General features: G+C 45.6%; 1 protein-coding gene across 2 annotated transcripts in view; it reads left to right on the top strand.

Moving 5' to 3' along the window:
* Dock1 (dedicator of cytokinesis 1) overlaps positions 1-19571 on the top strand; it is a 502998-nt gene that overhangs the window by 442755 nt on the left and 40672 nt on the right. For both annotated transcript variants that reach the window (XM_085693243.2, XM_085693242.2), the window contains exons 36-39: positions 814-854; positions 2736-2826; positions 6278-6397; positions 19359-19448. In XM_085693243.2, the coding sequence (XP_085549369.1) occupies positions 814-854; positions 2736-2826; positions 6278-6397; positions 19359-19448 (342 nt within the window). The remainder of the gene's footprint in view (positions 1-813; positions 855-2735; positions 2827-6277; positions 6398-19358; positions 19449-19571) is intronic.

The following is a 19571-nucleotide window of genomic DNA, read 5'->3' as shown; positions in this document are numbered from 1 at the left end:
GATACTGAATTAGAGGATTTTTTTTCAGTCATGTGTAGAAATAACCCTCTTACTGGAATCCACAAACCAAGTTTTCTCCCCCATGGTTGTGTATGATTGTCCTCCTTCCTTCCTTTTTTTAAGTGACTCCTCATTTATCTCACTATGGTTTTGGGAGGTTTGTATCTCTAAAACAATGGATTTTCTCTAGGATTTTCAGCATTCTGGGTTGATGGGGGAAAGGGTTCTGCTTCAACACTACTCAGGGTCATGACAGTAGCCCCTTGGAGAATGGTCAGAATGTAGCAGTGTTATGTAACTAACCTTGTCTTTACCTTTAAATATATGTGGCTAGAAGTTTGGAACATGTGGGGACAAGAATGGCCCCATGCTTCTATGTCTCTCACAAGGGCTGACCCCAGCATGCTGACGTCATTCACGGTGCCTTTCCCTACCCCCAGTTTTGGATTGTTTATTTAAATGAGACTGCATTGATTAAGAGGTCGCATTTTCAGCCAGAACCTTGTTTATACTGAAGACGGGTGACTTTCAAATGACATATGAAGTTAGTCCTCGAGTGTCTAAAGTGTTTGAGATGTGGTCATTACAAAAGGAAAAGTCGGGAGTATTGTGAGGTGCTCAGCGCTGCAATGAATTGAGAGCTATGCTCTGCCTGGGCTTGCTCCCCTGGAAGTGCCAATCATAACTGGACCGTGGATTCACAATATGGGACCATTTTGATGAGTTGTTGTGGTTTTAATTTTTGCTTTGTTGTTCTCTGTATTGTGTTACATAATGGAGTTTCTGAAAACAATACCATGGCTTATTTTTCAGAATTTCTACAAAGAAATTGAAAGAGAAGAGATGTATATAAGGTACGTGGGAATCACTCTGGTAGCACCCTCTGCATTATTATTACTGTGAGATGCACAGAAGGTAGACATTGCCATATTGGCTGGCACCTTCTCTGTGTGCCACGCTAGCACCCTGTGTGTGCTGTAATCACGGTGATATGCATATAAGGGATGTGTGTACTGTGCTGGCTGGCACCCTCTGTGCGCGTTGCAGTCACTATGAGATGTGTGTAAGGAGCATGTGTGTGTGCTGTAATCACGGTGATATGCATATAAGGGATGTGTGTGCTGTGCTGGCTGGCACCCTCTGTGCGTGTTGCAGTCACTATGAGATGTGTGTAAGGAGCATGTGTGTGTGCTGTAATCACTGTGGGATGTATATAAGGGATGTGTGTGCTGTGCTGGCTGGCACCCTCTGTACACATTGCAATCACTATGAGATGTATATAAGTTACATGTGTGCCATGCTGGCCAGCACCTTGTGTGTGCTGCCAGCCACACCCTTTCTGTGCACGTTCTCCTCACCATATATCAAATCGTGTGAAAGAATGGTTTGTATCTTGAAGAGTAATTTGGAGGAAATCATGGTGACTGAGATCAAATCCGGTGGAACCTCAGCCGTGCTCTCAGCCCTTATATAGTGTGCCGGTGCCTATGTAAAGTTTGGGTTAAGAGGGGCAACATTTAGCCAGCTAGGAAGCCATGGTTATTTAAAAAGGTTTTGTGCCTCTTGATCAACAAATACAGCCCTTTTGGGGAAAAAAAATTAAAAGATATATTACAAATTCTAAAGTTTTCTAGTAAGCCACGTGATCAAATGAGAAATAAATTTCCCAAAAGTAGACAATATAATTTTGCATTTTACTCTTATTTTAACTAGTACCCCATTCCCACATGTCCCTGTCTTTATCGCACCAAAAAGAGAAATGTTTTGTGTGGCTGAACCTGATTCATTATTGGCTTTTCCGATCTACTGAGGAGGTAGCCCACTGGTAGAGCATAGGGAGGACCTGGGTTTGACTCCCAGTGTCTGTGGGCGATCAAAACACTTGCTTAGAGTGATCCACTGTATTTTGTGCTCACCTTTCAGATTCTGTGGTCACTAGTCAGCAAGACGACAAACCACTTTGGAGAATCAGACTAGCCTACGTCTGCGTGACAGAAAGCTTGACTGTGTGCTGGCTGTGCAGAGTGTGCTTGTGTGGTTTTTGAGTTCTCAGCTTTTTTTTTCTTTTTTTTCCTTTAAAACATGCCATGCTTATATAGTAAACTTAGGAAAACAACCAGCCTCTTTGATCCAAAGTGTGTCTGGCTTTATAGTAAGGAGCTTCCTTTTCTCCGACAGCACAGATGACGTTCTTTTGATCGTGTTTGCTATCATCACGGCTTTTTTTAATCTTGTAGATTTGGATCTTTATGGATTGTGTGTGTGTGTGTGTGTGTGTGTGTGTGTGCACGTGCACGTGCGCACATGCACATTTTGACTCAAGAGAAATGCACAGCCTAGATTGTCTAATCTTATTGCAAATGTTTGAGGAATAAAATTGGGAAAGATGAAAGAAATAAGGAACCTTGAAATAAAATTCTTGCCTTTATATAGCATTTTCATTTTCCCCTACAAGGATGACTTAAAATTATATATTTGTATATGTGTATGCCAGCATATACTTTAATTTATAAATGTATGGTGTATATATGTGTGTGTATTATTATTATTATATTTATGCCTCTCAGTTCTTTTAGTGATTTCTGCACCAGCAGTTTTCAAGGCATTGTGAGTTATGAACACAGTAAAGGAAAGGCTAGCCAGGAGTTACTGTTGAATGTCGAATTTAGCACCCACAGTCCTCAACACAAATTACCCTGTGACGCTTTAAGAATGTAGCCTTATTTCATCACCAGGTACTTATACAAGCTCTGTGACCTGCACAAAGAATGTGACAACTACACAGAAGCAGCTTACACCTTGCTTCTCCACGCAAAGCTTCTAAAGGTAATAAAAATCACCGTACACGTCTACGCGGCTTTTCTTATAAATTCTGAGTTGATTCCACATTTTCCTTTTCCATGACAGATTTTAGTAGAGCACCGGCGTGAGATTTTATGGGTATTGGCTACAGTCAGTGATATAAACAAAAAAAAATATTCAAGAGGTGCTCTGATTACAGATTCGGCCCAGCCGAATGCCGATCTAACAAGGTGTCAAGTTTTGCAAACTTTCAGTGGACTGTGAAGCAACAGTGAGTTAGATAGCGTGCAGTTCCTCACTTGTGCTGACGGGACTGAGTAAGGATGGAGGACATCATCAATAAGAAGGAATGACCCCGGTAGAGCAGCTGGGAGGAAGGATAAGTCATCCTCCTCCTCACACTGGCAGAAGGAAGAATCATATCCAGACATTTCCGCAGAGCAGGCCACGCCGAGAGTCTCTGTGTTGGCTGTCTGCGTCTCTAAAGAGTCGCTAATGATCAGTATCATGAGAACTTCAACTCTGAGTGATTCCTTTGTTACTCAGCTCGCTCTGAGACATTGGCCTTTTGCTTATGCTGATGTATCTGTGTTCTCTCCCATGGCCAGTTCCAGAATGGTTAATAATACCGAGTAGATCCTTATAAAAGAACTAGGCTGGTTGGGTGGAGAGATGGGTGGGTGGATTTGGGGAGGAACGTGGAGGAAGATAAAAGAAGAGTGGAGGGATGGATGGATGAAAGCTATGAGGATGGTTGGATGCAGGATAACGGATGGGAGAAGATGGATGCACGCGTGCACAGTAGATGTGGGCAGACAGGTGACTAGATGGAGAAGCTGCTATGCAACTTCAAGTTTTATATCTGAGAGTCTCAGCAAGGCTTTTCATTATCTTTCTCATGACATCCTTATAAAAAGATCAGAAACTTCTGCACTAGATAAATAAGAACCATAAGAGTGCTTAATTTAGTAATCTTGTTTCCAGAACTAGGCTACCCCCACCCCTCCAACCAAACACCAGAAGTAGAGTGAGAGATAAATCCACAAGAGAAAATTACATTTAAATGTGCATTAGGAGATGCCTGTTGGGTGGTGGGAGTCAAGGCAGATAGTTTTATAAACCTCAGACAGACTCCTTCAGCCTCTGTCTCATCCTGAAATCTGCACACACACACGCACACACAAACACACACACATAAATCTACAGCATTTGCCTTTGCCTGAAATGAGCAGAGTCCTGGCAGGCAGAAGGCAAAGAGCTGACTTACTCTGGCTCCCCCTCCATAATCCTAGAGGCTGGATGCCTAAGGACCCTTCTTGTCTGTGGTCATCTAAAACTTTCCCAAGAAATATCATTTTTGAAGACAGAGCTTTCAGGGAGTGTCCCCGGAAGCAGTCATCGCTTTTGTAAAGTCCTGTGTCTGTATTTATTAGAAATCCAAATGTCAGTAACAGGGCATTTTTGCAAAATGTGAAGATGTTGTTCACACCAGGGAAATTAAAATGTCTTGAGAGCTTGCTCACACTCTTAGAACACAAACTTTGCAAGTCTGAATGAATGTAAAACGTATATCTGTGCATAAGCATACCATTTGCTTAATCTTTGGATATATTGAGTACAGATGGGTTTGTCACAGACTGTGTGATAGCTTGTTCCACTGCCTAGATCAATGGGCTCAATTGCATTATCTCTACCACTGGGCTCCAAATTTGCCAATTAAGTGGTAAATGCAGCATGATCTGCCTCCATATTTTTAAACTATTACATTTTGAGATTTTTTTTTCCAAATATGTTTGCTATTGGTATCAGTGTGAATTCATGCCAGTTAATCAACTTTACTAAGCAACATGGTCTTTATTGCTGTGTCTCTTAGCTGAAGGAGTCTTAAATGCAAGTCCTCTTTTTTGCTATATTTTTGATCAAAAATAAGGATGCTTAAAACCATGAGTAATAAACCTTAGCAATAAATTTATTCATTTCCAGACTTAGGTAGGAAACACAGGGGACTTCCCCATGTCTATTCAATATGCTACCTTTATGATCTGAAATCATAAAATAAGCCTGAACCTCCTGGCTAGACACACATCAGAACCGCCAGAATCTTACGTTTACATCCACAAGTCTACCTCCCAAGCAGTCAACTATGACGTGACTCAGTTTATGGGGTTTCTCATTTCTGCCTGCAGATTAGATCTGCAGGTCCATTTGTGAATGTGAGCATCTTGTGGACCATACAAAGGTCTTTCTGCTCTACCCAGCAGTCCTAGGGATTGAGCGCCCTTCAGGCTTACAGAGTTCAGCTCAGGGTAACCCAGGGCTGTGGAAAGGATGTGTGCCGGAGAGCAAGCATCCACTGTCACGTCACTGCCATCAGTGAAGCCTCACTCCCCATGCTGGCTCATTTGGTCCTGTGTCCTGTGTCAACAGCATCACCCAAGTCCCCACTCCTTGCCCTGCTCCCCTTGACTGTCATGCTCCTACCAAGTGCCACCACAGTTGGTGCCATGTTTTGACTATAGCACTGAGTTCACTGGCACTTCCTCCACTGCCACCCACATTTGTTTGGAAACTATGACCCGGGAGTCAGTTGCTTCTTTGTAATACCCTCACTGTCCTGTCTTAATACAAGGTCACATTGCACCTCACAGGTCCACCGAAGAAGCCCATTCCTGTTGTACTTTCCTCTGGTCCCCTCAGGCCATCCTATGCAAAGTCATACCTCCTACCCTCAGATGTCTATGGAAACTTCTCCAGGGTCATTATAGCCCATGATGCACTTGTGTGATCACAGTCTTTGGTTGGCTTAGAGCTCCTGTGAGTGAGGCTTCTGACCCATCTTTGACCCAGAGGCACCTGGAAGAACCTCAGGAGGCTGTTATTCATCGTTATTGAAGCCCATACCAACAATGTTGGTTTGTTAAACTAAAATCACAGAGTTCACATGGCCTACCTGTTAAATGGTCTTAGCCTCCACTCTGGTAACACTTCAGTTCACACAGAAACTGACCAGCACTTCCACAATCTCTGCTTGTGGTACAGCCAGTGGTGCAGAAGTACCTTTCCCTCCTTAAGGAACTTGTTAGCCTATATAGTTCCTTTCTGGATGACCTGTGATCCTCACACGTTGTCTGTTAAGGCTTTCAGTGGCTTCTGACCGAGGAGAAAGAGCTCTCGTTGCTCTCTGAAGACAATCACCAATCACCTGCTTATTACATCCCTGGCTACTGTGAAGCTGCTTGCAAGCTTGGGAGCCCATGCTTTGCCATGGTTTTCTACTGGGCACATCTGGCTCTGCCTTCCCATCTGTCTTTCTTGGTCTCTCCTAGCATTCCCAGGCCTTGGTAGTCTAATGACAGCAGCCCCAGGCCCCTGGAATTACCGACTCATACACACGCTCAGTGCCTGACTTCGTGCTCGGTGATATTGTTGAGCATTTCCCTGCCTCAGCCTTGTTCACTCCTTGTTTTTGCCTCAGTGGTCAGAGGACGTGTGTGCAGCCCACCTCACTCAGCGGGACGGGTTCCAGGCGACGACACAAGGGCAGCTGAAAGAGCAGCTCTACCAAGAAATCATCCACTACTTTGACAAAGGCAAGGTAAGGCACACATCGTCTCTTAGTCTCTTTCTTCCCTGTGCCTCCGACTGCACTGGAAGCTCAATTCTTAATACATGATGTTTGCAGAACCAATGTGTTACATATTGTGTACAAAAGTATTTTATACATGTTCCTCCAGCTTGTACTTATGAGAAACCTTTTTGTTTATTAAAAAAAAATCAATGGTTCTTTTAGCTCCTCTATGGATAGTAAGGCCTGAAGACATCCGACATTTCAATCGCTCTCAATTGGGTAACCAGGTTTGGGAGAGTGGCTTGGATATATCTGTGAGCTTGGAGCTGGCGTGTGCCTTTGGGGTCTTTCGTTTTTCTGTTGTCGCTGAAACATTAACCCTGTGACGAGACAGGCTTTGTTCCACCTTGGCAATGTGTAGATTAATTTGCTTAAGCAAAATGGTATGTTCAGTTGACTTCTGCTAAGGGAAAGAGGCCATCATTTTAATCAGCCGTCGTATACTTTGTCACTGTCCTAGTGGCTAGATGTGTAGTCATTATATAAAAACTAGATGTACTCTGACATTTGGGGGAAAAAAAAAATCAAACCAAGATGTCTTCCAAGCTCCTTCTGGGGTTCCACTGAATTTCTTAGTCATATCAAGGCTGACCTGCGTCACTCCAGCAGAATGCCAAAAGGAGCTTGTGTTCATTTCCTGCGACTATCATGACAGAACGCTTTGAACGGTTTAAGCATATCACCTTTCCATGCCTGGAGCTCTTAACCTGGAATCCATGCTCTCTCTGAAGGCCTCCCAGGACTACATGTTGTATGCCTCTGGCTTATGGCAGGCACGGTGGGCAGTTGTTGGTTCTTGCTGCTTTGCTGACCCATCACCCCATTGTCTGGGTCCTCTCTGTGCTCACAGTATATCTCCGTCTACATTCCTTCTCCTATGAGGACACCAGGCACTGGCCTGGCAGAGAGCCCACCCTGCTCCATAGAATTGAACTATGTCCAAAATGCTCGTTTCCATATGACTCTTACCAAGGCTTAGGGCTGCAAGCGTCTTTCTGGAAATGCATTTCTATGCACAGAAGCACCTGTACTGCACAGAAGGACACCATCCTTTGGTGTCCTTTGTGGGAACCAAACCCTATTAAAAGTGACTGTTTAATAGACTCTGTGAGCACAAGCTTGGGATTCTCTCTGAATTCTATCTGAAGTAATAGTGTGTCTTCTTTTTCCATGATGTATGTGTGTGTTGCTGAGAATTGACCGAGGGCCTCACACATGCTAAGCATGTGCTTTGCCCCTGGGGTACATACTCATTCCTTCTGTTCACCTTTTTATTTCAAAATACCATCTCACTAAGTTTCCCAGGCTGATTTCAAACTTTTGATCCACCTGCCTCGGTGTTCTGAGCAACTAGGGTAACAGGTCTATGCCACCTGCCATTCATAACACCGAGAAAAGTCCAAATTCCCCAGCCAGGCCACTTAGAAGATAGATTCTGCTTGGCCCTGTAGTAGCTCAGAATGTAAAGATGGGAAACTTTCCCCGTTGGGCCTCTACTCGTCTTCCCTTTGCTTGACTAAGGACATTTTGTTTATCAGCAAATTGCTAGAGAAACAGTGGACTCAGCCTGAAGCTGTGACTTTGTGGTATGCTGGGGAAGGGGAACCAGGTGCTATGAGAACCAAGTCAGGAAGCCCAGGGAAAGCAAGGGTCCACCAAGGCTGAGGAGCACAGGCCTCCCTAGGTAGCCATAATCAGGCTCCCTGTGAGCCGCGCAGCTCGGAAGGGCCTTAGACCTGCAGTTTCTCTGGCTTCACCTTCCTCTCTTCTGCCCTCCTCCTTACCCTATGTTCTAGTCACACTGTTGGATTCTGGAATATACCAACCTCCTGCTCTGCCTAATAGCTTATCCATTGCTCACCCCCGAGCTCTTTCCTTTCTACTTCAGCCTAAATCTCACCTTGTCCTCACCCTCAATCCACCTTCTGTCTTCCTTGCTTTTATTTTCTCTAAGAGGTCCACAGTCATGCTTCTGCAGTAGCTCACCAAAGGGGCAATGGCCACTAGTAACAGGCCTCACTTGTTCTCCAAGCATGCCTAGAGCTCAGAACAGCAGCTGCCGTGTGCTTACTGAGTGGAGGCTAGATGACCAAAGAAATCAATGTCCAGCATTTATCAGCGCTTTCTGCCACAAGAATGGCTCGTTTTCAATAGGACTGTTGGCCTTCAGAGTTGGGAGACAGAGGACAGGAGTGTTTTTTATTGGTTGATTAGTTGGGTGGTTGGTTGGTTAGTTTTTGTTTGTTTTGTTTTAACGAAATATGACCTGCTAACTTTTTCTATATAATAATAGTTCATCTTAAAAAAAATCACATGAAGGGGCAAAAAAAGAATTCTGTCAATTTAGAACATTGGTACCCAACTGCAATCTGCAAGGGCATCAGTTGTCATGAATGAGGACCAGTGTCACTAGCAATCTAGTGGCTGAATCTGAGCCTGTGGAGCTGAGCTTCCCATAATGCACAGGGTGTTCCCAAAACAGAAAACATCCAGTCCCGAATGTCAATAGTTCCGAGGTTGAAAAGACTGGCTTAAAAAAAAAAAATTAAAGAATCCATGTCATAAAATAGTATAGACAAAAAAGGAGAGCTGGTAGAGGGAGTGTCCTCAGATGTCCCTGTGTTGTGGAAACAGAAAGAAGGCCGTGGTGACGTATCCCATTGGCTGACCTTGAGCCAGAGTGAGCTTGGAAGGGCCGTGTTCCCAGCTGCCATTCCAGTTGTATTGATAAAACGACAAGATTGGAAAGCCATTTCTGAGTGCCTGTGACATTTCCACCAGAATTTTAAATAGGAATCCAGCCACCCATCCACAAGAAACTACAGTGCAGGTGCTGGAGAACCCTCGAGAGCATAGGGCAAGAAGTACCTGGGTAATTCACTGGCAACACAGGGTTCATCTCCACAATCAGCAAGCAGGATGTACTCTAGGAAGCCATTATCTTTTATGTAGGCTGGGATGGACCAGGAATATTCTGGGATTTTGATCTGAAATTTTTTGGAACTCCCAGCAACACTGGTCCACTTCTGCTCAGACTATGTGGCCATCCCCCTACACTGAGCCCAGGAAGGCTGAGCTTCTGCTCAGGTGGGTGCAGGCAAGGAAGGAATAGGAGGAGTAGATTCCCTGACCTGCCTCTGCTCTTATTACCTGCTGAGGCAAATAGGGACCGCACAGACCTTACAGGGCTGGGCAGGTGCCTTGGAAGACAGTACAGCATGAGGGAACCTACTACCACCATGCTCTACAGCATTTCATCAGGAAGGTAGGTATCTTGATCAGGAGATCTAGGCAAGTGTGCTCATGGTACATAAAGTAGTTAAACTGTGTGCGTGTGTGCACGTGTACATCCATACAAGAGAATGAGAGAGAGCGATCTAGATAAGTCATGTTTTTGTGACAGATACTTTGCCAAATAGTCCGTCTCTCCGGAAGACACTGTAAATCTTTTAGGCTAGGTTGTATCCTCTCAAAATTTGTATGTGAAAACCATCCCTGGGAGCTTAGACTGTGAGCGTATAGGAAACAGTGACTTCCAAGTGCTAACTAAGGCAAATTGAGGTCATTGGGATAGATGCTAGTCCAGTCTGCCTGCCGTTCTCATCAAAACAGAAGACTGGGTCACAGCATCCACAGAAGGACAACCATGTGAAGACACACACAGAAAGAAGCCTTGGTCTTGGACTTTGAATCCCTAGTACTATGAGAAAATGGATTTCTATTGCCCTAAGCATGTAGCAAAAAGTCAGGGCTCTGTTACACAAATACAAACATCAAGTTTTTCATTAATTATTTTAGATTGATTTTGTTTAGATTTACTAATCATTGAGTGGTATTTTAAATATATTAAATATTGCTAAAATAAATTTCATGTGTTCTGATGTCACAAGTAGAACAGTTAATGTCACATACATGGTCACAAAACACCTCCACCCAGCCCTGATGAGAAGCCAAAGTTTACTGCAAGTTCTTTGGGGCCCTGGTAAGCAGTCAGAACCACATGTGTGCCTATCATTATATGTTTTCTATACTTTAGAGTACTTGAAAAAATGAAAACTGTCTAAAAGAATTGTAAAATGTCAGGAGCTGGAGAGATTGCTCAGCAGTTAATATCACTAGCTGCTCTTCCTAGGTTCAATGCCCAGCACCTACCTGGCAGCTCACAACTGTCTAAAATTCCAGGTCCAGAGAATCTGACACCCTCATACATGCATGCAAAACACCAAAGCACATAAAATAAGAATAAATAAATCAGTAAAAATGTTTCAAAAAAGAGAAGCAGAAAATGGGCTGAACTTGGTACATGCCTGTTGTATTGGTACCTGGTAGGTAGGGGGTAGGGGATCCCAAGCCTGAGCTACACGGGAAGACCATGGATCAAGAAGATGCAGGAGGAGACTAAAGGCATAAACTACAAAATTTATGTCAGAAGGGTGTGAAAAGGAAACATAACATGCACCAGAATAAGAGGGTTTTTTTCCTCTTGTACCCCACTATCTGTCAGTATAAAACTACTGTCATTAGTATCGGGGAACCTGGGGAGTTGAGTGGGCTGGGGTATGCACTAGTCCTGCAGAGAACAAGGAAAGGTAGAGGCTAAGGAAATAGGAGAGACTGGTGTAGGCCGCTGTGATGGTTACTGAGAAACTCAATACCAGGGCTAGGGAGATGATGTAGGTGGTGCAATGTTTGCATACAACCCCAAGGGCCTGAGTTCCATCCCCAACATGCAGGTAAAAAGCATGGGACAATTCACACCTATAATCTCAGCCCCGGGGAAGAGAGTCCCAGAAGGATCCAGCCAGTCAGGCAAAATGGGAGAGCTCCAGGTCCAGTGAGATACCTTATCTCAAGAACCAAATCGAGGTGGAGAACAGTAGAAGACAATCCCCGACTCCAACCTCTGACCTCCACACACACATACATGCTCATGTGCTTTCACACTCATGTATACACATGAAACGCTATGTTATTTTGTCGAGCGTGTTGATATTTCCCGGACGTCCCTGTTTTACTATTTGAACTGAGAATTGTGCCCTTCCGTGGAGTATTTGTCGATGCTGACCAGAGCCCATCAGTGATCATTTGTTATTTCCTGGGCTTGTAAAGGCCAGTTGCCTTGTCTCCTGGAGAGCTGCATTCTTGTCTACCTTAGGGGATGAGAAGCTCCTGTCACCAGCCACCCACTCACTCCTCTTAATTCCTGCCTCCTGGTTCCACTAGGTTCTGACTTGGGCATTAAACTGGTTACTTCGCTTCGTGCTCTGAATGAGTATTTAGAAAATGGCAACTTAAAAGAGGAAGGGTTTATTTTGTATTATAGCTTAAGAAAGATACAGTCCAATATGGCAGGGAAGGCTCAGCAGCAGCATAGGGTGGCTGGTCTTGCTGCATCTACTACACCCATAGTCAGGAAGCAGAGGGAAGACAGGAAGTGGGACTGAGCCACCAAATACCAAACCTCAAGGCCCACACTCACTTCCTCAAGCACTTGTAAAGATTCTTTAGCATTCCAAAACAGCGCCACCATGTGGAGGCCCCATGAACCTATGGGGGACTGTATTAGTCAGGGTCCTCTAGAGGAACAGCCAATAGAATGAACATATACTAGAACGGGGCATATTAGATTGGCTTCTGGCCATGTTCAGAGTAGTCTCGCCATGCCATTCTCACACCAGAGAGGCTGAGAACCCGGTAGTTGCTCAGCAAATGAGGCTGGATACCTGAATAACCACTGGTCTTCAGCCCACGTTAGAAGCCTAGAGAAGTTGGTTCCAATATCAGGGAAGGAATTAGCAGCAGCAGCAGCAGCAGCAACAAAACAACAGCAGGGTAGATGAGCTTACCAGTGAGACTGAAGATCAGTGGAACTGGCAAAGCATCCTTTCTTCCATGTGCTTTTATCTGGTCTGACAGATTTAGGTTGGGCTTCCCACACCAGTGAAAGCAGTCCCTCACAGACATGCGCAGAGGCTAGCCTGACCATCAGCCTGTGGAGGCCAGAGGAAAACTTGTAGGAGTGACTCTCCCCTACCACCACGTGGGTCCCAGGGTCAAACTCTTGCCCTTAAGTTTGACAGCAAGGGTCTCCCCCGCCCCAGAGCTATGTCACTGTCCCGGGTATGTTTTTAGTAAAATAGTTTGTAGTAAATAGTTTAAATTTACTGCAAAACTGGACAGAAAGGACAGAGTTGTCGTTATCCCCCTGCTGTACACCCCGGTACTCCAGAGTGTCAACACAGTCACTTTTCACAGCCAAGTCCCCTCTGGCCACTGCTGGGGCAGTGAACACCTTGGGATTGAAAAGGCCCCATCACTTCGGTGTGCCATGAAGTTCATACAATTGTATGACCTTGCTTCTTGAGCCAATCGCTGAGTCTCAGAAAGGCCTCAGATGCATAACCCTTCTTCCCCATACCTGACACCAGAATCAGCTGTGCCCTGTAGCATGATTAATAAAAACCCAGAGACAGAAATTGGGGTTAAACCTGAAGGTCAGAAAAGCAAAACAGCCAGCCACTGGCTCTTACCTCTACCTCAGTCTGAAATGGCGATCCTGCCTCCAGGAATCTCAGAATGAGACTGTGTCTGAGAGCTGTCTCCTCCTGTCTTGTATTCCTCTCTAGTGCTGGGATTAAAGGCGTGCACTACTACCACCCAGTTTCTGTGGCAAACTAGTGTGGCTGTTTTACTCTCTGAACTTCAGGCAAGCTTTATCTATTAAAATACAAATGAAATATCACTACACTGCCCCATCAGTCCCCCATGAGTGTCCTAGCCATGCATTCTGTTAGCATTCTCCTCCATCCTGAGTCTTGGACTAGATTTGTACCAGCCCCCAGCCCCACATTCCCTCACAGAAGAGGTTGCTAATGGGACAAAGGTGGATCCTTACAAGAGAAGGGCTGGCCGTTTCTATACAGAGTCCTATTTGGCTGATAAAAACTGCCATCTTCAGTCTGAGTGATGGCAGCAGCTTGTTGGGTGGGCGAGCAGGCAAGCAGGCAGGAGGCCCTGACACAGATGAAATTTGCCAACTGCACCCATAGCCCAGGCTCAGCCATGCGCATGTCTGAGCATGCGCGCATGCATGCATATAAGCATTTTAAACCTCAGCTTTGTTTGATCTTGCACTTAGAGATGCATTTAAAATGTTTATTACATCTATTCATTTGTATGCACATGTGTATATATATAAAATAGATAAAATATCATAAAAATATCTTAAAATTATTTTTAATAGGGTGATAAGATTGAAGCTAAATGATACCTCAGTCACACCAAACCACGGTTGAAGTACAGCTCCATGGAAATAGTTTGTCTCCTTTGGTCTGGTTTTTCTTGTACTTAGGGAAATCTTCAGTCTGTGCTTACTTTATGAACGTGGAGTAAACCCTTGAGCTATGCACTGTTGGGGCTTTGGGTAATAACCCAGGGAAAGGTGGGCCTGGACCGTCCTAGGCAGTGTGACTTGTACCAGTGTGTTGCTGGTGGGCCAAGAGGAAGGCCCCATTCTCGGGTCCAAACCTGCATCTTATGTGCAGAGAAGCTTTGGCTGTCAGGCTAGGCTGTGAGTGGAATCAGAAAAAGCTTCCCTCTCTACCTTGTACCATGACACCAGCGAGGTCAACAGGCATTTTTGTCTTTTATATTGGGCACTCTGATTAGTAAATTATGACCTGCTAGCTTCCCGTGTTTCTCCCAGACAAAATCGCTACCCTAGTTTTGCTTTTCTTCTGTTCTTTACAGTTTTGAATGACTTTCAGCCTAGCTCTTGGCATCTTAATCTCTTCCTTTGTCTCCACAAAATGTCATTTCCCTTCACTCTCATTTTCATTCTCCAACATTTCTTCCTTCCTTGCCCCAACAATTACTGCAGACTCCTTTCCGGTTCTGCTTTCACCCACCTGGGCCTCTCCCTGCAGAACCCTCTGTTCAGCTTTATTGGAGAGGCGAGTGCTCTTTTCTGAGCTGCTCCAAATTGTCTGTCTTATTGTGTTTGGCTGAGGCCTAGTAATTTTCAATAAAGCCCTTAATCCAAGTACTTCACTGAAAATTACCAGGCTTCTCTGTGGAGGACAAGAGTTGGAAATAGCAGTCACGCTATTGGGAGAACTTAGAGGACGGGCGGCACTCCTAGCCCAGGTGACCGTGACTCCGAGTCTCTGAAGGCCAGACGCCCATCGGCCATTAACAAAGACAATACCCAACCTATGGCCCAGATGATGCCTGGAGCTGTGGCTATTTCCAACTGGAGGTCTGTTTCTCATTGATGAAGTTCACGCTTTACCTTGTGCCATCCTTGGAGAGGGAGGAGAGAAAGCACATGCAGCCTGCCTTGTCTTGTGAGCTGTAAATAGGAGTTTGGAGATGTGTTTCCATTTTTGGTGAGATGGTCGGATTTTATTTCTAAGTAGGCTGATGCTTTCACATCCTGTGACATCCTCTCTTTGAAGGCCATGGGTAAGCCTTGTGGAACCCTGCCATAAGTTCATGCCCAGGCTTTGCAGGCTCTCAGGGTGAGCCAGAGTTTGTCTCGTCAGACCAAACCCGTGTTGAGTGTTCAGGTCGCTTAGGTTCTTTGTGATTTGATGCTATTAAAGGGAACTCTTTTTTGTTAAAGCATTAGGGCCAAGAACAATGCTATTGTGCTTTAACCTGTAGGAACGTAGGGAAGTTTTTCTGCTAACCAGCCTAGTGTGTGCCCCAGGCCACTCTGAACCCTGATATACACTGACAAAAAGACAGAGAGTCAGACTCAAGGGATCCATGGCTAGCATCAAACTCCCCTAAGATTGGATAAATAGCAAAGCCTTTCTTGAGTCTGGCGCACAGCTGGACATGGGTAGATCTATTTCACACGTGTAAATGGTCCCTTGTTCAGCTTTGGGGACTAGACGGATGCTCACCGAGCATGGAGGCCTCCTGCTGGTCCTGGGTCCCTTGGTCCCTCTGGTGTGGAGGGACCTCAAGCAAAACCATGGCCTCTTCCACACCGTTGCTCCTCATCCATTAAACACCAGAAAGCTATGTGGGACTCTGGAAATTCAGGAGGTAATTGAGTGTGACTCTCCCCAATAACTGCCAGGGAAAACGGATGAGCAGCAGAAAAATGGCCGACAGTCAAGCTTCACATAAAACTTCTTTGCTAGTGAGCTGGGCACAGCTGGTGAGTGCACGAAACCAGAGTCACCTGTGGGAGTCCTGGTGAGTCAGCCATGTGAAGAATGAAGGACCTTCTATCTCTGGTGACACTTGTCTCTCCATCTGCTGCTGCTCCAATACCCTGGAGGGTCTGCCTCCCTGTCAGCCGCTTCATGCCTACTTATGAGAAGTCAATGCCTGTTAGATTCTCTGCCACCACTTTTGGGTGTGTGTGATATTTTGCTCTGTTGCTTTCCCCCTGATTCCCATGAGACAAGATCTCCCAAGAAACTTAAAACTACATGGGCAGTCAGCAAACCCCACTGATCCTCCTGTCTCTGCCCCCTCACAGAGCTGGAGTTACAGTTGTGTGAGACCATGCCATGCTCTTCTACATGAATGCTGGGGATTTGAACCCAGCACCTCCTGCTTGCCCATCAAGTGTTCTTACCTGCTGAACTGTCTCCCAAGCCCCATGCTTGACTTTGTGTGTGGGTTCTGGGAGCTGAACATAGGTCATCTTCTGTGGCTGCCACCCATTTTCCTTCTGGCATCATCTCCCCAGCCCCCTCTGCTGCCACTGTCATGGCAATGAGGAAGGTGTTTCATCAGAAAAGAGAGATTTCTGCAGGCGGGGCTTGAAGAAATGAAAGATTCTGAAACCAAGGTCCAGGAGGACAGTAAAGATCACCATCTCAGGAAAAGGGAAGAACCTGTCCAGTGGGGGAAGAGCACAGAGGCCAAAGAGCCCCTCCAGGCGGTAGCCAACAATTCCCTAGATGCCGTGAACTGGATTACAGACCTCAGATCAAAAAATGAAGTTGTCTGCGAATCCAGGCATTTTCATTTGGAGCTGCTCAAGCCTGCTAAGCCTGTAGCTCTTGTAAGAATGGAGCTGAGCCCGGGTTCAGTCACCAAAGGTCAAAATGATTCTTGCGCTGAGACAATCTAAATCTAAATCATATTGAATCTGCTTCCTCTGTGACGCTGACATATTTTCCTAGGCGTTCGTGTTGGAAGTCTGAACTGCCCACACTCCCTGTAGAGCCCTAGTCCAATTAAAGATAGATGAAAATCTGCCCAGTGTGGAATCCTTTAACACAAGTGGAGGGGCAGGGAAAGGGGCTGTGTATTTATAGAAAATCTGATAGAAAACACAGCCATGAGACCTCAGGGTGAGCAGGATAAGATATTTACTCGAGACCTATATTTCTTTTAAAAACAATTACTTGGCTATGTATCTAAAGCACCTCATCTGTCATTTAAGATCAAGACAGATTAAGCTTGTAGTCAGGAATGAATTAGAAGTCTAAAAACTCTGAGCAGCTACGAGAAGGTGTATTAGCTTGCAGAAGGAGACCTACAAGGAAAGGGAGTGTTGTCTTTGAAGTGGAAATCTGCTAAGGGAGGTAGGGGTCACTGGTGCCTAAAAGAAACATTACAGGGAGGGTGCTCTGCTGGGACTGTGAGCTCAGGCTCCAGAAGAGGATGTTGGAAGCCCAGAGAGGCAGATGTGGGTACACAGAGAATATGAGATAGCATGGACCAAAGGGAACAGGCATGAAGTGCGGACCCTTGACGCCGCGTCCCCGTCTTCTTGTAGACTCCGCTCCAGGCGGGTCTCCCTGTATCTGAAACCCACAAGCCACACACTTAAACTTTGCCTTTCAAACTATTCGAACTACAACCATTGATTCAGAGCCACATTTTTTTTCTTCATTAAAAATACCAAGTGGTATTGGGCATAAATGCCTACTTCTGCCATCCACGGCACTTGGGAGGTAGAGGCCGAAGACTCAGGAGTTCAGCATCATCCTCATCTATATGATGAATTGGAGGCTAGCCTAGGACCCTATGAGATGCTGTCTCAAAACCCACAGTGGGGCAAAGGGGAATAGTTTATAAAATAATGGGCACAGAAAGAGTGTCTCCGAGGGATATAAGTGTAGAAGTGCCCCTTCAGTTAGTTGAATGAGTCAGTAATACCCAAAGCCTGTGGTGGGCCCATTCTAGCAGACAGCATACCAGGCTCTGGGCCAGGAGTGTGCTGAGTGACAGCCCTGGAAGTGCTGGCATATAATCTGCAAGAGTAAGAATGCAAGTCTACCATGCATCTGCTGTGCTACCTTGAGCAAGCTCCTTCCCTCTCTGATCTACAGCTTTCCTGTCTGCATCCTGGAAATGATACTCCCCTACCAGGTGGTTGGAGAACCCGAACCAGGGAGCACAGCTGACTGGCTAGACACCGTGGACAGCATCCTCTAGATGTTGCTAAAAGGCCCCACTTTTATTTTGCTCCCACCATGATCATCTATGCCAGTGGTTCTCGACCTTCCTAATTCTGCGACCCTTTAATGCAGTTCCTCATATTGTGGGGACCCCCAACCATAAAATTAATTTGTTGCTACTTCATAACCATAACTTTGCTACTGTGATGAAGCATAATGTAAATATCTGATATGCAGGATGTCTGGTGTGTGACCCCCAAAGGGGTTAGGAGCCACTGATCTATGCCTTTGCCAAGGAGGGATTGTCCCCAGGAGGGCTTGGTCCTTTTCTAGCTATCAGTGGGCAGGAGTGAGCATCTCCCATGAGGACTGGGGCTGTGAACTCTTGGGAACAGCAGCGCTGTGGAAATGTAGACATTTGAGGCTAAGATTGCAGTTTGGTGAGAGCTGACTGAACTTTGTCGTTTCCTATCAGCCTTCAGTTCTATGTATTGAGCCTTGAGGAACAAGCAGGTGGTAAATGTTCTCAAATTTCATATGAGTGACACCCAGCCCTTGCCCTTGAGGGAATACCGTCCGGGGTGGGAAGGCAAGCATGTTCCAGTTTTCATATGCTAGAGAAAGTTCTGGGTCACTGAAGCCCAAAGGAGGAGAGTAGGCAGCAGCTGGGAGGCATCATAGGGGAGCTTCTACATCCGAATGCCACCATGCTTCTCAATCCACCCAGCTTACCTTTCCCATGGGAAATAACTATGGTGTGTCAGAAGTTTATCCACATTTTAAAAAATAAATGCTGTCATGGTGATGATAAGGGGCTGAAGAGATGGCTCATCCTAGTTCAGTTCCCAGCACCACACTGGGCACCTCACAACATCTTATAACTCCATCTTATAACAACATCTTATAACTCGCGCATACACACACACATACACATGCGCATACACACACACACACAATTAAAAGTAAGATAGGTAAAAAAGTTTAGCCGTGTTTTTAAAAGTAAGCTACTTGGAGAAGCACCTCAAACTATTTGCCATAGGGAAGTCCCTTTTCAAATACTGGCAGGATTGACATCTGCAAAAAGCAAGCATTCTGAAGCTTTGGATGGGCATTTCTGGCAGGATGCTTTCTGGAACATGACAGCTATGCAGTGGGAACATTTGGGAAGTGGCCACGCAGTAGATGTTCCTAGCAATGTGTCTTCACCCTGCGGTGTCTTTTCCCTGGCTCTGAGGCTGCCCTGACAGATGGTCCTTGGCGACCATTACTGGCAGCAGGAGAGCGAGGACAGGTGATGATGGGCCAGCAGCCCGCCATGCTGTGGGGAGAGCTGGTGTGATGGATGAGCCGGGGTTGAGTACTTTATTCAAGAGCGCAGGTCCTGAGCTAAAGCCTGGACCCTCTAGAAAACACTTGTCTGCTTCCTGCACAATCCCCCCGCAGTGTCTGTTAATCTAGCGGATTTCTGGAGGTTTCATTGTGAATAATGATGCCACTGTTCAGCTGGATGCATGATTCATGCTTGGGTCTCTCTGTTTTATCTATGTCACTCGCAGATGTGGGAGGAGGCCATCGCCCTGGGCAAGGAACTTGCAGAGCAGTACGAAACGGAGATGTTTGATTATGAACAGCTGAGTGAATTGCTGGTAGGCCTTCGCTTTGGTTATGTTTTCTTCCTAGATTTTCTCATTTCAGTCTTCGCACCGGATCCACCGCGGATATTCTCTGGGCTTTGACCTGCTCCCCCTTGGTTATCTTGGGAAATGGTT

Source organism: Myodes glareolus, chromosome 7 (assembly GCF_982192425.1).
Source record: "Myodes glareolus chromosome 7, mMyoGla1.1, whole genome shotgun sequence".
Lineage (NCBI taxonomy): Eukaryota > Metazoa > Chordata > Mammalia > Rodentia > Cricetidae > Myodes > Myodes glareolus.
Note: the sequence above shows the minus strand (reverse complement) of the source record. Positions and strands in the feature narration are given on the sequence as shown.